Below are 16,827 nucleotides of genomic sequence, written 5' to 3'. Positions count from 1 at the left end.
TATCTCCTGATGGTCTCTATTACCAACGACATAGTCCAAGTTTATTCACTAATGTCAGTTCATATCAGTGAGACCATACAATATTTGTCCTTTAGTTTTTGGCTAGTCTCACTCAACATAGTGATCTCTAGGTCCATCCATGTTGTTACATACTTCATAAGTTTATTCTGTCTTAGAGCTGCATAATATTCCATCGTATGTATATACCACTGTTTGTTTAGTCACTCATCTGTTGATGGATATTTTGGCTGTTTCCATCTCCTTGCAATTGTAAATAAGGCTGCTATAAACATTGGTGTGCAAATGTCTGTTTGTGCCTTTACCCTTAAGTCTTCTGGGTAGATACCCAGCAATGGTATTCCTGGATCATATGGCAATTCTATATTCAGCTTTTTGAGGAACTGCCAAACTGCCTTCCACAGTGGTTGCACAATTTGACATTCCCACTAACAGTGAATAAATGTGCCTCTTTCTCCACATCCTCTCCAGCACTTGTCATTTTCTGTTTTGTTGATAATGGCCATTCTGGTGGGTGTGAGATGATATCTCATTCTGGTTTTGATTTGCATTTCTCTAATGGCCAGGAACACTGAGCATCTCTTCATGTGCCTTTTGGCCATTTGTATTTCCTCTTCTGAGAAGTGTCTGTTCAAGTCTTTTTCCCATTTTGTAATTGGGTTGGCTGTCTTTTTGTTGTTCAGTTGAACAATCTCTTTATAAATTATGGATACTAGACCTTTATCTGATATGTCGTTTCCAAATATTGTCTCCCATTGTGTAGGCTGTCTTTTTACCTTCTTGATGAAGTTCTTTGATGCACAAAAGTGTTTAATTTTGAGGAGCTCCCATTTCTTTCTTTCTTTCTTCAGTGCTCTTACTTTAGGTGTAAGGTCCATAAAACTGTCTCCAATTATAAGATTCATAAGATCTCTCCCTACATTTTGCTCTAACTGTTTTATGATCTTAGACCTAATGTTTAGATCTTTGATCCATTTTGAGTTAACTTTTGTATAGGGTGGGAGATATGGGTCCTCTTTCATTCTTTTGCATATAGATAACCAATTCCCTAGGCACCATTAATTGAAGAGACTGTTCTGTCCCAAATGAGTTGGCTTGACTGCCTTATCAAGATCAAATGGCCATAGATGAGAGGGTCTATATCTGAGCACTCTATTCGTTTCCATTGGTCAATATATCTATCTTTATGCCAGTACCATGCTGTTTTGACCACTGTGGCTTCATAATATGCCTTAAAGTCAGCAGCATGAGCCCTCCAGCTTCGTTTTTTTATCTCAAGATACTTTTAGCAATTCGGGGCACCCTGCCCTTCCAGATAAACTTTCTTATTGGTTTTTCTATTTCTGAAAAGTAGGTTGTTGGGATTTTGATTGGTATTGCATTGAATCTGTAAATCAATTTCGGTAGAATTGACATCTTAACTATATTTAATCTTCCAATCCATGAACATGGTATGCCCTTCCATCTATTTAGGTCTTCTGTGATTTTCTTTTAACAGTTTCTTGTAGTGTTCTTTGTATAGGTCTTTTGTCTCTTTAGTTAAATTTATTCCTAAGTATTTTATTCTTTTAGTTGCAATTGTAAATGGAATTCGTTTCTTAATTTCCCCTCAGCTTGTTCATTGCTAGTGTATAGAAACACTACAGATTTTTGAATGTTGATCTTGTAACCTGCCACTTTGCTGTACTCGTTTATTAGCTCTAGTAGTTTTGTTGTGGATATTTCAGAGTTTTCGATGTATAGTATCATATCATCTGCAAACAGTGATAGTTTTATTTCTTCCTTTCCAATTTTGATGCCTTGTATTTCTTTTTCTTGTCTAATTGCTCTGGCTAGAACCCCCAACGCGATGTTGAATAACAGTGGCGATAGTGGACATCCTTGTCTTGTTCCTGATCTTAGGGGGAAAGTTTTCAATTTTTCCCCATTGAGGATGATATTAGCTGTGGGTTTTTCATATAGTCCCTTTATCATTTTAAGGAAGTTCCCTTGTATTCCTATCCTTTGAAGAGTTGTTAAGAATCAGTAAAGGCTGTTGAATCTTGTCAAATGCCTTCTCTGCATCAATTGAGATGATCATGTGATTTTTCTGCTTTGATTTGTTGATATGGTGTATTACATTAATTGATTTTCTTATGTTGAACCATCCTTGCATACCTGGGATGAATCCTACTTGGCCATGATGTATAATTCTTTTAATGTGTTGCTGGATTCGATTTGCTAGAATTTTGTTGAGGATTTTTGCATCTATATTCATTAGAGAGATTGGTCTGTAGTTTTCTTTTTTTGTAATATCTTTGCCTGGTTTGGGTATGAGGGTGATGTTGGCTTCATAGAATGAATTAGGTAGCTTTCCCTCCACTTCGATTTTTTTGAAGAGTTTGAGCAGGGTTGGTACTAAATCTTTCTGGAATGTTTGGTAGAATTCACATGTGAAGCCGTCTGGTCCTGGACTTTTCTTTTTGGGAAGCTTTTGAATGACTGATTCAATTTCTTTACTTGTGATTGGTTTGTTGAGGTCATCTATTTCTTCTTGAGTCAAAGTTGGTTGTTCATGCCTTTCTAGGAACTTGTCCATTTCATCTACATTGTTGTATTTATTAGCATAAAGTTGTTCATAGTATCCTGTTATTACCTCCTTTATTTCTGTTAGGTCAATGTTTATGTCTCCTCTTCCATTTCTAATCTTATTTATTTGTGTCCTCTCTCTTCTTCTTTTTGTTATCTTGCTAAGGGCCCATCAATCTTATTGATTTTCTCATAGAACCAACTTCTGGTTTTATTTATTTTCTCTATTATTTCATGTTCTTAATTTCACTTATTTCTGCTCTAATCTTTGTTATTTCTTTCCTTTTGTTTGCTTTGGGGTCAGTTTGCTGTTCTTTCTCCAGTTCTTCCTAGTGGACAGTTGTTTCCCGAATTTTTGCCCCTTCTTCTTTTTTTGATATAGGCATTTAGGGCAATAAATTTCCCTCTTAGCACTGCCTTTGCTGCGTCCCATAGGTTTTGATATGTTGTGTTTTCATTTTCTTTCACCTTGAGATATTTACTGAATTCTCTTGTAATTTCTTCCTTGACCCACTGGTTGTTTAAGAATGTGTTGTTGAGCCTCCACGTATTTGTGAATTTTCTAGCACTCTGCCTATTATTGATTTCCAACTTCATTCCTTTATGATCTGAGAATGTGTTGTGTATGATTTCAATCTTTGTAAATTTGTTGAGACTTGCTTTGTGGTGCAGCATATGTTCTATCTTTGAGAATGATCCATGAACACTTGAGAAAAAGGTGTATCCTGCTGTTGTGGGGTGTAACGTCCTATAAATGTCTGTTAAGTCTAGCTCATTTATTGTAATATTCAAGTTCTCTGTTTCTTTATTGATCCTCTGTCTAGATGTTCTGTCCACTGATGAGAGTGGGGAATTGAAGTCTCCAACTATTATGGTATTTGTGTCTATTTCCCTTTTCAGTATTTGCTGTGTATGCCTCACGTATTCTGGGGCATTCTGGTTTGGTGCATAAATATTTATGATTGTTATGTCTTCTTGTTGAATTGTTCCTTTTATTAGTAGATAATATCCTTCTTTGTCTCTTTTAACTGTTTTACATTTGAAATCTAATTTGTTGGATATTAGTATAGCTACTCCTGCTCTTTCTGGTTGTTATTTGCATGAAATATCTTTTCCCAACCTTTCACTTTCAACCTATGTTTATCTTTGGGTCTAAGATGTGTTTCCTGTAGACAGCATATAGAAAGAACCCTGTTTTTTAATCCATTTTGCCAGTCTATATCTTTTGATTGGGGAGTTCAGTCCATTAACATTTAGTGTTATTATTGTTTGGGTAGTACTTTCCTCTACCATTTTGCATTTTGTATTTTATATATCATATCTAATTTTCCTTCTTTCTACACTCTTCTCCACACCTCTCTCTTCTCTCTTTTCATATCTGTCTCTAGTGCTCCCTTTAGTATTTCTTGCAGAGCTGGTCTCTTGGTCACAAATTCTCTCAGTGACTTTTTGTCTGAGAATGTTTTAATTTCTCCCTAATTTTTAAGGACAATTTTTCTGGATATAGAAGTCTTGGTTGACAGTTTTTCTCTTTTAGTAATTTAAATATATTATCCCACTGTCTTCTCGCCTCCATGGTTTTTGCTGAGAAATCTACACATAGTCTTATTGGGTTTCCCTTGTATGTGTTGGATTGTTTTTCTCTTGCTGCTTTCAAGATCCTCTCTTTCTCTTTGACCTCTGACATTCTGACAGGTAATTGTCTTGGAAAACGTCTATTTGGATCTATTCTCTTTGGGGTGCGTTGCGCTTCTTGGATCTGTAATTTTAGGTCTTTCATATGAATTGGGAAATTTCCAGTGATAATTTCTTCCATTAGTTTTTCTCCTCCTTTTCCCTTCTCTTCTCCTTCTGGGACACCCACAACATGTATATTTGTGCACTTCATATTGTCATTCAATTCCCTGAGCCCCTGCTCATATTTTTCCATTCTTTTCCCTATAGTTTCTGTTTCTTTTTGGATTTCAGATGTTCCATCCTCCAGTTTACTAATTCTAACCTCTGTCTCTTGAAATCTACCATTGTAGGTTTCCATTTTTTTTTATCTCTTCTACGGTCTCTTTTATTCCCATAAGTTCTGTAATTTCAGACTTTCCATTTCTTCTTTTTGTTCATTCCTTGCCTTCTTCATGTCCTCCCTCAATTCATTGATTTGTTTTTTGAAGAGGTTTTCCATTTCTGTTCATATATTCAGAATTAGTTGTTTCAGCTCTGGTATCTCATTTGAACTATTTGTTTGTTCCTTTGACTGGGCCATATCTTCAATTTTCCTGGTGTGATTTGTTATTTTTTGCTGGTGTCTGGACATTTAATTACCTTAATTAGTTTATTCTGGAGATTTCTTTCTCTTCTCTTACCTAGGGTTTTCTTGCTAGATGAGTTTGTTGTCTATCTGTTCTGTGACCTTCAGTTCAGCTTTTTCTGGGCCTCTAGCTTAAGTTTTGTTTAACAGCGGGTAATTTTTCAGTTCTTGTTTTCCTATTTCTTATCCTGCTTGTAAAGTACCTTTTCCTTCCCCAAACTTAGGAGGGTCTACATAGGTATTACAGACTCCAGCCAGGTTTTCCCGGAATAAACTGGCCTCCTTTCACGGGGAAGGAGTCACCTGTGTCAGTTTTCCCTGAGGGTGAGACCCAGCAGGTTGAAAAACTTTCCTGTGAAGACTCTGGACCTAATTTTAAGTAGGCTTAGCCTATCCCCTCCCACCCTTTTTATCTGGGAAGATACACCCTTTAAGAAACTGTCTCCTTCACTGAATTAGTTACTTTTCTCTCAGTCATTCCTTAATTCCACCCTTGCCTGTGGCTGGGCTGAAAATTGAGAATGCCTGCTGCTTTATTCAATGAGCATCTTAAAAAAAAGAAATGGAAAGAATAAATACTTTCTCAGTGCTGGTACACAGCTTAAGTTTGACAATCTGGAATCTGTGTTGGTACTCAACTCTTTGTGCCCCCTTTCTTGGATCTCAGCCCATTTTCAGTATTCTAGCACAACCAACAACATAAACCTATGTTTTTTTTTCTTCCATCAGCCTGCTTCCTCACTACTGGTGGAGGGGCTGTTCTAGATATCCGTTTCTTTCTTGTTTGCATTGTAGATCTATCTGTGCTCACAGCTGGTATTCTGCAGTCCAAATTTGTTAATTAAATGCACAATAGGAGTTTGGTTGACCTTGCCTTCCATTGCTTCTAAAATAGAGGGCTTCTGCTTCCCACTTGGAAGAGCCTCCATGTCAACCTTTCATGCTGACAGGAGAGGGGCACCAGCTTCCACAGTGTGCAAGAATTTATTTATAGTTCTAGACTGTGATATTGGTCCTTCACCCATTCCAGGCTGATGTACAATGTGCATCTTGCCAAAGATGTCCCCATGTTCATAATAATGCAGTATCCTCAGTATTTTCCATATAAAAGTTCCCATCTCTCCCAACCTAAACCCTATGTCCATTACGCATTATGTCCCTATTCCCTTGGCTCTATGTCCCTGGCAACTTGTATTCTACTTTGTGTCTCTATGAGTTCGTATATTCTCTGATATTTTCTTTTTGGTCACCAAGGAACTTCAATTTAACCTCCCAAAATCTATAATAACCTTGTTTGTTTGACATTATCCTAACTTCAGTGGTATAAGCAAATTATGTTCCTGTACTGTGCCATCCCTCATCTTTATGTAATTTTTGTTACAAATTACATGTTAACACATTATGAATCTAAAACCACTAATTTATCACTACATTTATGCATTTGCCTTTCAGCTCATGCAGAGAGTAAAAAGTGGAGTGACAAACCAAAGATACAACAGTACTACTGTTTACATTTACCTATATCATGACTGTCAGTGGAGATTTTTATATCTTCATATGACTTTGATCTATTTTGTAGTGTCCCTTTTTTTCAACATGCATAGTTCTCTTCAGCATTTCCTGTAGGTTTGGTCCAGTGGTGATGATCTCCCTTAGCTTTTGTTTTTCTGTGATTATATATTTCTCTCATTTTAAATTTATATTTTAAAATTTTCATTTTAAAAATGTTTTTATTGAGAAATATCTACACATGTACACAGTCCAGCCATATTAAATAGTCAGTAACATACAATATCATCACATAGTTGTGTATTCTTCACTGTGATCATTTTTAGAACATTCACTCCATAGTTTCTGATGAGCAATTATCACTAAATTGGATTGAGACTTATTTGTGTATGACCTTTTGCTTCTCTCTTGTGGCTTTCAGAATTCTTTTTATTTTTGGCATTTGACAGTTTCATAATAATGTTGTGCAACATGAGTCCATTTGGGCTTATCCCTTTTGGAGTTTATTGAGTCTTGGGTATGTATATTCATGCCTTTTATTAAATTTGGGAAGTTTTCAGCCATTATTATTTTGGATATTCTCTCTACCCCTTTTTCTCTTTCTTCTCTTCCTGGGATTCCCATAACACATATATTGGTGTGTTTGATGGTGTCCCACATATTCTTCAGGTTCTATTCATTTTTCTTCATTCTTTTTTCTTTCTGTTCCCTAGACTGCATTGTTTCAATTGTTTTATCTTCAAGGTCATTGATTCTTTCTTCAGCCAACTCCAATATGGTGCAAAACCCATCAATTTTTTTTTCTGGTACTGTGATCTTCAGTTCTGTTTGGTTCCTTTTCATAATTTCCATCTCTCTATTGATATTCTTTTTGTGTCCATCCATCATTTTCCTCATTTCCTTTAGTACTTTGTTCATGTTTTCCTTTAGTTCTTTGAGCATATTTAGGGTCACTTTTTAAGAGTCTTCCAGATCTGATCCTTCTCATTGATAGTTTTTAATGTTTTCATCTCATTTGCCTTGGCCATTGCTTGCTGTTCCTTTGTGTTTTGTAATCTTTTATTTAAACCTGGACATTTTGATATTTTAATGTGTTATCTTTTGAATTTAGACTCTGAAGCACCCGACCCTTAATCTTGTCTCAAGCTAATCTTATGACAAATTTTCCTTGCAAAGCAGGAACAATCTCACACACACACACACACACACACACACACACACACACACACACACACATCTATGCATGTAGGCCTCTGCAAGCATTCTTCTTCAGAGGGTATCCATACAATGACTTGAGAGAAAAGCTATAGGCCAAAGCATAAGAGCTTCCCTGATCCTTTTTGCACTTGTGCCTTGTCTTGGAATGTACATTTGGCCCTAGGAATTCCTCTGTTTACATGGTTACAAATGTCTACTCTTTCATTAAAAAGCATTTTCTCTTGGTATTGGGTACTAGACTGTATGTCCTACAGCTAGCAGTATCTTGTCTGAGGCTGCATGACTTTACTGCTCTCCCATGGCATTTTGAAGAAGGGCTACATGTAAGGCAAGTTCTAGAATGGTGTGTCCCTCAGGCATCACAGACATAGTGGGCCACACATACCACAAATATATGCATGTGGGTTATTCTGCTCCTTCTAGATTTTGGACAAGAGGTCTGCACTGGGAATGCTTGTGGGCTCTGTTCTGAGCATGCCAAGAGATAAGGAAGAGGCCAACCAGGATGCTGCAAGAACCACCTGTTTTTAGTAGCATTTTTCTTGATTCAGTGCTTTTTGCCCTGTTACAACATCCCTTTAACTGTTATCTGGAACTTTTGGAAACATATTTCTGCCTGTTCTTCTTGTGTATTCTAAGTCTCTGTGTGGGGATACAGCCCTGAAGTGCCATGCTGCACCATCTTGATCAGTGCAGGGACTGAACTAAGGACTTCAGAAAGTAGGTTTAACATGTCTTTTTAATGTTATTTTTAGTGAAAAGTTGTAAAGGCAGTGACTAGAGAAAGTGCTTAATACTTTTTAATTGGTGTATCTTTAGAAACCAATTCCATGCCTAGCATTATATGGCTATCAATTATTCCCAGATTTATATAAAAATTCAGTGTAATTCCAGTAAACTCTAGTGAATATTTTTTGATTTGTAGCAATAAACATACTATAAAATTTACATGGAAAACTAATATCTGCAATAGTTAAGTCAAATTTGAGAAAATGTTTGAGGATTGAAGGACTTTACTCGGCATTAAGAATTCTAAAATCATAGTAAGAAAACAATGTGATGTCACAAAAATAGACAAATGGAGAAATGGTATAAATAGAGAGACCACATTAAACCATGTATTAAGTAGAATCAATATAAATTTAATGTAACATCATAAATTCTGAGGAAAGGATGAATTGTGAATAAATGGTATGAGTGGCTCACTATCCAGACACACAAAACTGAATGACTACTATGTATTTACGTGAATTCTAGTGGGATCTTTAATGCAAAAGTGAAAAGAAAACAATAAATAGTAGAAAAAAGGAGCATTTCTTTGTTACCTAGGGGCGTGAAAGATCTCAAGTGCAAGTTTTTTCTATTAGAATAAATATTAGATTTGGTGAAGATATTTGCAATGGGAAAATTGACAAGGAAAATTGATCCAGAATATAGAAATTAACATGAAAAATGTGAGCAAAGATTATAATTTATAGAATGGAAAGTTCCTAAGTGTACTAAATACACAAAGAGATGCTGAAATTTATTAGGTATTATAGAAATAAAAATTAAAACAACAATGAGGCATCACTTCAAATCAATTACAGTGAGAGAAATTAAATAGCTGGACAAATTCAGGTATTGGAAAAAGCAATACTTTTTTTTTTTAATTTCAGTGTCATTCTCCCCTTACATAACCCATTATCAGCATATTCCCTTTGTGGTTTTGATCACACCAAATATATTTCTAGGAGATAATTTCCTTGACTAGTTAAATATAGTTTGGCAGTCCCAGGTCACTATAGCATTATTTGGTCACTCTTCTCCAGTGCACTTAATTAGATATTTTTTCTATTTATAGAAACATTTTATATACCTCTGTGTGCTTGAAATAATTGTCTCTAAATAGGTACAGGGAAAAGGTTGGGGATGAAGTTCATAACAGGAAGAAGATATTAAACTAGATAAAATTCAGTGACAAGGAAGACATGTGTAATTGTTGGCTTTTTTGCACATATCAGCTAAGCGTTGACCTACAGGCAGGAAGAAGTGAGGTGTGGGTACTGGGGAAGATACTGAGCTCAACAGGAGAATAAATATCAATGATTCTGGTTATGGGGAATGAGAATTAAGTCTCAGTTTTCAAAAGCACATGGAAATGTCTTGGGGATCCAAAGGTACAACTGAAGGCATGTTGCAGATTCTGGAGTCTGCATGCTGCCATGGTTTATGTCAGGACTAGTATGTAGATTAAGTTGTTAACTGTATCCAGGGGTTATTAGGGGGATTTATTAGCACTGAGAGTAAAGACAATATGCTTGTTGTCTTCATTACAAACTTCTTGCTTGTTTTACTTCTGTCTTTAGAGAAAATCCAAGCTATAATGATAGGTACTAGTGATAAGTGCAGTTTTATAAAACAAAGCCAAATTTCATAGATTCAAGTTGTATAAAACTAAAGCCCAATTTCATAGAATCAAGATTCATAAAAAATGATTGAAACCTTGCTTAGAAGACAACCATCCAGGAATCCAACCTACACCAAACTAAATTAATGTAATAACAGTAATATTAGCATGGAGGAATGGAGGAAAAAAGTACGAAACTGAATTTTAATGGCCAACAATCAAACTTCCTGTTTTTGTATTTATTTTCAAAACCAGAATCAGAATTTTTTTCTATATCACTGCAATGAGATGCTTGGGGGTAAAATGGGAGTGTTTAGATAACAGTTACAGAGATAAAAGCGTAGATGATGAATCCTATGAGAAATGACTAAAGGAATTAAGGTAATTAAAATGAGTGTAGAAATGAATGATCTTTATTTGTTTTTACTCACTTCAAGGATATTAAACATTTACATGAGAGAGTTTTTGACAACTTTTTTATATCCACAGAAACAGAATTAAGTGGACATGATGTTATTTGAAAGGATGAGAGATTTTCTGTTCATAAGGAAGACCTTTAGACTATTATATAAACAAAAAAAACAGGAACCAAGGAAGGAAACAAATTTTCAAACCTTGTAAATGAGAAAGAATTGACATGTCCTGGATAGAAAAACAGAAGGAAGAAATTGGGTCAAAAATATTTTTAGATAACTTCCAACTCAATGATTTTTTATTAATTGGAGATAATGAGCATCTCTCTCTTTTCAAAAATTCATAAAATGTAAAATGACTGACTCTCTTCTAAGAGGTTGCCCACATCCTGTTCCACGTGGATCAAGACACTGAAATGATTCCCTGAAATTGCTGAAGAGCCTGTATTTGTCATATATCATAATGATTTAAGCAATCTAAATAAATGTGGCAAAAACTCATGTCATGTCATTATAATTCTTGAGAGCAATAATTAGTAAAAAGCCAGGGAAGTCAAAACAGAATACCCCTATTGGCAATGGTTTAGCAGAGCACATACTCTTTCCATGGATGATCTGTGATGTTTCAGATTAACCAACCATCCATTACCTTTGTCTCCCTCTTGAAGCCATTCAAGGACTATTGCTCATAATCATTAGATGGATACTCAAGAAATGCTAAGTCTTGAAAACAGGAGTTTGGTAAGTCTCCCGACCTACTGATATTTGCTATTTGTTCTACTTTCCCTTTATCTGTTCTTTAAGGATTTATAAAGCAGGTGCATTTTGTCTTTGTCCCCATTTCTCCTTTTTTCCCTCAGTTTCAGCTTTCATTCCTGGGGTTTTCCCTTTTCCTATATAGAGCTTATCTGCTGGTAACCTGTCTATGGCATTAACCTATGAAAGCTCATCTTCCTTGGGTAAAGAGAGGTTAAAATAGATCACGTATTCCTTTAACATTGAAACTCTCATTTCCTACATGCATAAGGTCTGAACTAAGGAAAGCCATCTGATGACTTGTTTGCTTATTATAGCTTAAGGGAGGACCTTTTCTTAGCAGTGTAAGAAAACTAGGACATGCAGTCATTAACTTAAAACAAAGTGACTCAAATCTTGGGTCCGAGGAGAAAATATTTTAGAGCACAGGGAATTTTAATATTGTATATTGCTACCACCTCTTCTCTTTTATCATGATTTTCCTTTTTTTGTTTCATATCTGACTGGCATCATGTTCTCCTGCCACATTTGATGTTTTAATTTCCCATTGTCTTCCTTTTACTCATCTTTCTATGAATTTCCTTCCTGTTGAAAAAAATGTATTTAACTTACTTTTCTTTATATCTACCTTGTGTTCTGACTAGGCTCTTCGTATATATTTTTAATTACACAGAATCTCATTCATCTGTTTTTCACACAGAATCTCATACATCTTTTTTTCTGAGTGATGCAATGCATTGTATTCTAATTTTTATAATTTTCTTCCTTAAAAATTTATTACTAGTCATGTTTACCACGTTTTCTTTGTTAATTTGATTTGTCTTTTTTTCTTGCTATTCGAATTTGAGGAAGCACCATTATTGTTCCCATTTCATAGTATATTCTCACACTGTTGTTAATATTTCTAGGAAGCCTTAAAAAGCTTTTTTATAGAAACATTTTTCCCTCTTAATGTTCAGAAAGTAATCTTTTTGCCTTGCTTTTCTGCTCTTTCTTAAGCAAGTTTTGATTAGTTAGTTCAGAGTTGATGACATACATCTTTTTTATAAATCATAAAATGGTTTATGTAACTCTCATTTAAGTTGTTCTGATAACCTTAGGAGCCTCCTCTTATATATATGTACATTTACTTTTTTATTTCATTAATTTATTCAACATACATATATGGAATTCATCCTAGAATATGGGTTCTTCCAAGATTGACATCTGTTCTATTTCTGACCTTTTGTTATCTCCAAGCTTAATACATAGGCCCTTTATAGATGCTCTATAAGTATATTTTGTATGAATGAGTGAATAAGCCAAAAAATATTTCACCCAGCATTAATTTTCAGTTAATTATTTTTTTCAGTTACAGTCAGCACAAATTAATTAATTTTCAGTTACAATCAGCACAAAGATCCATGAAATCTGCCCCTGAACATTTAATATTATATGTGGGACAATAAAATCAATGCATGTTTAATAGAAAACAACTGAAAAAATTGAATAGAATAATAAAAGCTATGCATACAAGAACTCAGGAAATGGAAGAAGTCAGTACATTGAGGAGAGGCTTCCTTAAGTTGGAACGTGAACTAGAAGTAAGCAGAGTGTTTGAGACTCCTCGGGTATTTGATGCATTAGAATTCCCTCAAGTCTCGTTACCCTTTATGGAGGAGAAAGAGCTGTATGTAGCAAACCAAAATTGCATTTTCAGTCATCAATATAGACTTCACAAAGGCATTAATTCGTGTCAATAATATGTACACAACATCAGACTAGATTTGGCTTTCTGGACACTCAAAAATATTTATTGTATGAATGAAAAAATCATCCAGAGAACTACTGAGTTTCAGATATATACTTGGTATAGCTACTTGTCTAAGAATATATGGGTTAGCTGATTATGATAGTTTCCTTTCTATTATTCACATACAGAATTTATCTAAGCTTGGTCCTACATGTTGCTGACATCAGAATCCACTGTGTGCACTGCTGGGAATGACATTAGGAGGTGCTGTCTATCCCTCACTCCTCCATATCCCTCCCACCTTTCTGACAGGCTGTCTGAAGTTCCCTCTATCAGATTCATGGCTTAGTTTTAAGATTTTATTTTTCCCCCCAAAATACAAGTGCACAAGAAAGAACTGTAGTATACAGAACAATGACCCTTCAAAGATGTTCCTGTCCAAATCCCTGAAACTTACGGATATATTACCCTACATGGTAAAAGAAACTTTGCAGATGTGATTAAGTATTTGAGAAAAGATTTTCCAGGATGATCTGGGTTGGCCCAAAGTTATTACAAGGGGCCTAATAAGAAAAAAGCAGGAGGGTCGGTGTCAGAGAGGAAATGAGATAACAGAGGCAGAAGATGGAGGAAGGGACTACAAGGCAAGGAATGCAGGCATTCACAGTTCTGCTCTGACTTTTGATTTAAGCCCATAAGACCCATTTTAGACTTCTCACTTCCAGAACTGTAACATAACACATTTGTGTTGTTTTAAGCCACTGTTTTTGATAATTTGTTGTAGCAGCAGTAAGAAACTACTCCAAAAGCTATTTAATTCCTAGAACTTTCACTGGGAATCAGGTGTTCTTGGTTATGTTATAAAAATCTGCCACCAATGATCTTTTTAGTAATGAATGGGTCACTTCCTCTATCTCTTCCTTGTAAATTATTTCACTGGAAAACCATGGCTATTCCACTAAATTAGTAACATCTCTTTGAACAGCGGACTCCTGATGGTTTGTCTTTAGCATTCTTTTTATCCCTGAGGAATTGTGATCTTGCCTTACCTCTGCATGCTGAGAACTGCCCATTGTCTTTTAGTTCCCTTTCTGGACTTTATTTTTACTGTTCAATTGTTGTCTTCTCTCCAAGTGCAAACCACTGTTTGTACTTTCTCTTTTCAGGAAATATTTTAATTCTGTCACTCTTTAATCCATTACAAAAGCATTTTGAAAAAAAATCAACACTGTCTTTATGTGACAGAGCCCGCAAATTTGGGGTGAAAGGAGTATATATTTTTATTTGAAGAGGAGGTTAGTTATTTCTGCTCATTCCACATTGCTGTAACAAATTGAGATTTTTTTTTGAGTGTGGGGATGAATTGGTCATAAAATGAAGTGCTTTCTCTCATTTTGAAACATACTAACTAACCCTTTCTTGACTATTTCAAAAAATTGAGACCACAAAGTCTTTATTTGACAATTATCATGTGTGATTGTTACTTTGTGTGGTTAACAATAAAGGAATAAGACTTTGGATTTTGCGATAATTCCTTACTGGCATCACAAAACATAATATTAATATAAGCTTTACTGAATATATGCAAGTACATAAACACAAATACAATCTTTTGACTCTAGTGTCATTCTTCATTTCCATTAATTTCTTCCTTCATTCAACATGTGTGAAACACTACTGTTAGTCACTATTGATGATTGTGAATGTGGCAGGGGCTACTCATATGAGCCAGATGTGATTCTTGCTTCCAAGAATCCACATTTTAATTGGAAAGATGAGCATTAAATAACCATGAGAGGTAGAGTAAAATAAATAGTGTATTAAGAATGTAGAGACTCAGGAAGATTTGGGACATTTCACAAATGAGGTATGATTTTGTTTTTTTTGTGAATTGGCTCTTATAGGTTGGAGAATAGAATAAAAGAAATGTTGGAAGTTGAAGGAAGAAATGAAAAATCAGATTCTAACTGAGCAGTGGTTTATGGAGTAGAAGCACTGAAATTTGTATGCTGAACATGAGTAATTGTGAGGAGGTTCATGTGAATGGCTGAAATCACATCCATTCATATATAATCACCCTCAAAGAAGTATTTGAAGATGACCGTCTATTCCAACCAAGCATAATGCACTGTGCAGTAGAAAATAGGAAATATGCATGTAACATTAGGTAAAAACAGAAGAGAAATAGTTAAAGTGATAGAATAATTTAATTGTGGTACATTTTCTTGTTATAATGACTTTATTAGGATACAATTCATATACCATTCCATTTATCCATTTTCATGATTTTAGTATAAAAGGGTTGTGCATCTTTCACAATAGTCAGGTTTAGAACATTTTCATCAACCCCCAAAGAAACACATTACCATTTGGTAATCACTACCCAATACTCCTATCCCCATCAACCCTACGCAAATACTAATAGAATAGCAGCAATTTTAAAACTATAATGCTGTATGGAAAATAAATGACCCCTCAAAGTTGAAGTCCATTGTGCATGTGGTGAAAGTTATTTGGCCTTTTGAAATGTTAATATGATAATCGTTTTCACAGACTGGCATCTCTCTTTCTTGAACACTGGTACTTGCCAAGGTAATTCTTTCTCATTTTCTTTCCTCCTTTAAGTTACATGAAAAATGGTCTGGGTCTGAAACAATGGATGGGACAAATCACTCTGTAGTATCAGAGTTCGTGTTCCTGGGACTTACCAATTCATGGGAGATCCAGCTTCTCCTTTTTGTGTTTTCCTTTTTGCTCTACTTTGCAAGCATGATGGGAAACCTTGTCATTGTGTTCACTGTAATCTTGGATGCTCATCTGCACTCTCCTATGTATTTGCTCCTGGCTAACCTCTCCATCATTGATATGCTATTTTGTTCAATCACTGCCCCTAAGATGATATGTGATATTCTCAAGAAACATAAAACCATTTCCTTTTGGGGATGTATTACTCAGATCTTCTTCAATCATACTGTTGGGGGCACTGAGATGGTGCTGCTCATAGCCATGGCCTTTGACAGATATGTAGCCATATGCAAGCCCCTCCACTATCTTACCATCATGAGTCCAAGAGTGTGTCTATTCTTTTTAGTTACTTCCTGGATTATTGGCATTTCCCACTCAATGGTTCAATTGTTTTTTGTGGTAGATTTGCCTTTTTGTGGTCCTAATGTATTGGACAGTTTTTACTGTGACCTTCCGCGGCTCCTCAGACTTGCCTGCATAGACACCCAAGAACTGGAGTTCATGGTGACCATCAATAGTGGGCTCATTTCAGTGGGCTCCTTTGTCCTACTGGTCATTTCTTACGTCTTCATTCTGTCCACTGTTCGTAAACATTCTTCTGGTGGTTCATCCAAGGCCCTTTCTACCTTATCAGCTCATATAACTGTGGTGGTTTTGTTCTTTGGGCCACTGATGTTTTTCTACACATGGCCTTCTCCCACATCACACCTGGATAAGTATCTTGCTATTTTTGATGCTTTTATCACTCCTCTACTGAATCCAGTCATCTACACCTTCAGGAACAAAGAGATGAAAGTGGCCATGAAGAGACTGGGTAGTCACCTTGTGCATTACAGAAAGATTTTGTAAATGGATCCATGATGAAGACACAGAACTATAGATTCTCCCTCATGCTGTTTGCAAAAAAAGACATTATTGAAATTTCTGGGAAATATAGGCCATGCTATATGCTAGAAATCTACTATCTATTAAATTATGATATTTTGCCATTAAATTAGAAGGGATGTTATTTTGACCCTCAGTAAATCAAAGAGTTACAAGCCTAACCCTATATCCTTATAAGCTACCACTTTGAATGTTCCAAGTCTGAGTGCCATGTAATTGAGCAAATAATATTTTATCTTTTCCCTATATATTTTATTCTATTTGTAGGCAGACTTTGTATTCATATTGCCCT

The 16,827-nt window shown here is 35.5% G+C and overlaps 1 protein-coding gene across 1 annotated transcript; it reads left to right on the top strand.

Moving 5' to 3' along the window:
- Positions 1 to 15,560: 15,560 nt before the first annotated feature.
- Positions 15,561 to 16,499, top strand: LOC143655081 (olfactory receptor 4F15). Its single transcript, XM_077126623.1, has one exon. The coding sequence runs from the start codon at positions 15,561 to 15,563 to the stop codon at positions 16,497 to 16,499; it is 939 nt and encodes a 312-aa protein (XP_076982738.1).
- The last annotated feature ends 328 nt before the right edge of the window (positions 16,500 to 16,827 follow it).

The sequence above is a fragment of the Tamandua tetradactyla genome, chromosome 14 (genome assembly GCF_023851605.1).
Source record: "Tamandua tetradactyla isolate mTamTet1 chromosome 14, mTamTet1.pri, whole genome shotgun sequence".
Taxonomy (NCBI): Eukaryota; Metazoa; Chordata; class Mammalia; order Pilosa; family Myrmecophagidae; genus Tamandua; species Tamandua tetradactyla.
The sequence above is the reverse complement of the archived record's forward strand: the minus strand, read 5'-3'. Positions and strand labels throughout refer to the sequence as shown.

What these genes read in the sequence shown, in the direction of transcription:
- LOC143655081 (XM_077126623.1), top strand. Translation starts at nt 15,561, where the DNA reads ATGGATGGGACAAATCACTCTGTAGTATCAGAGTTCGTGTTCCTGGGA.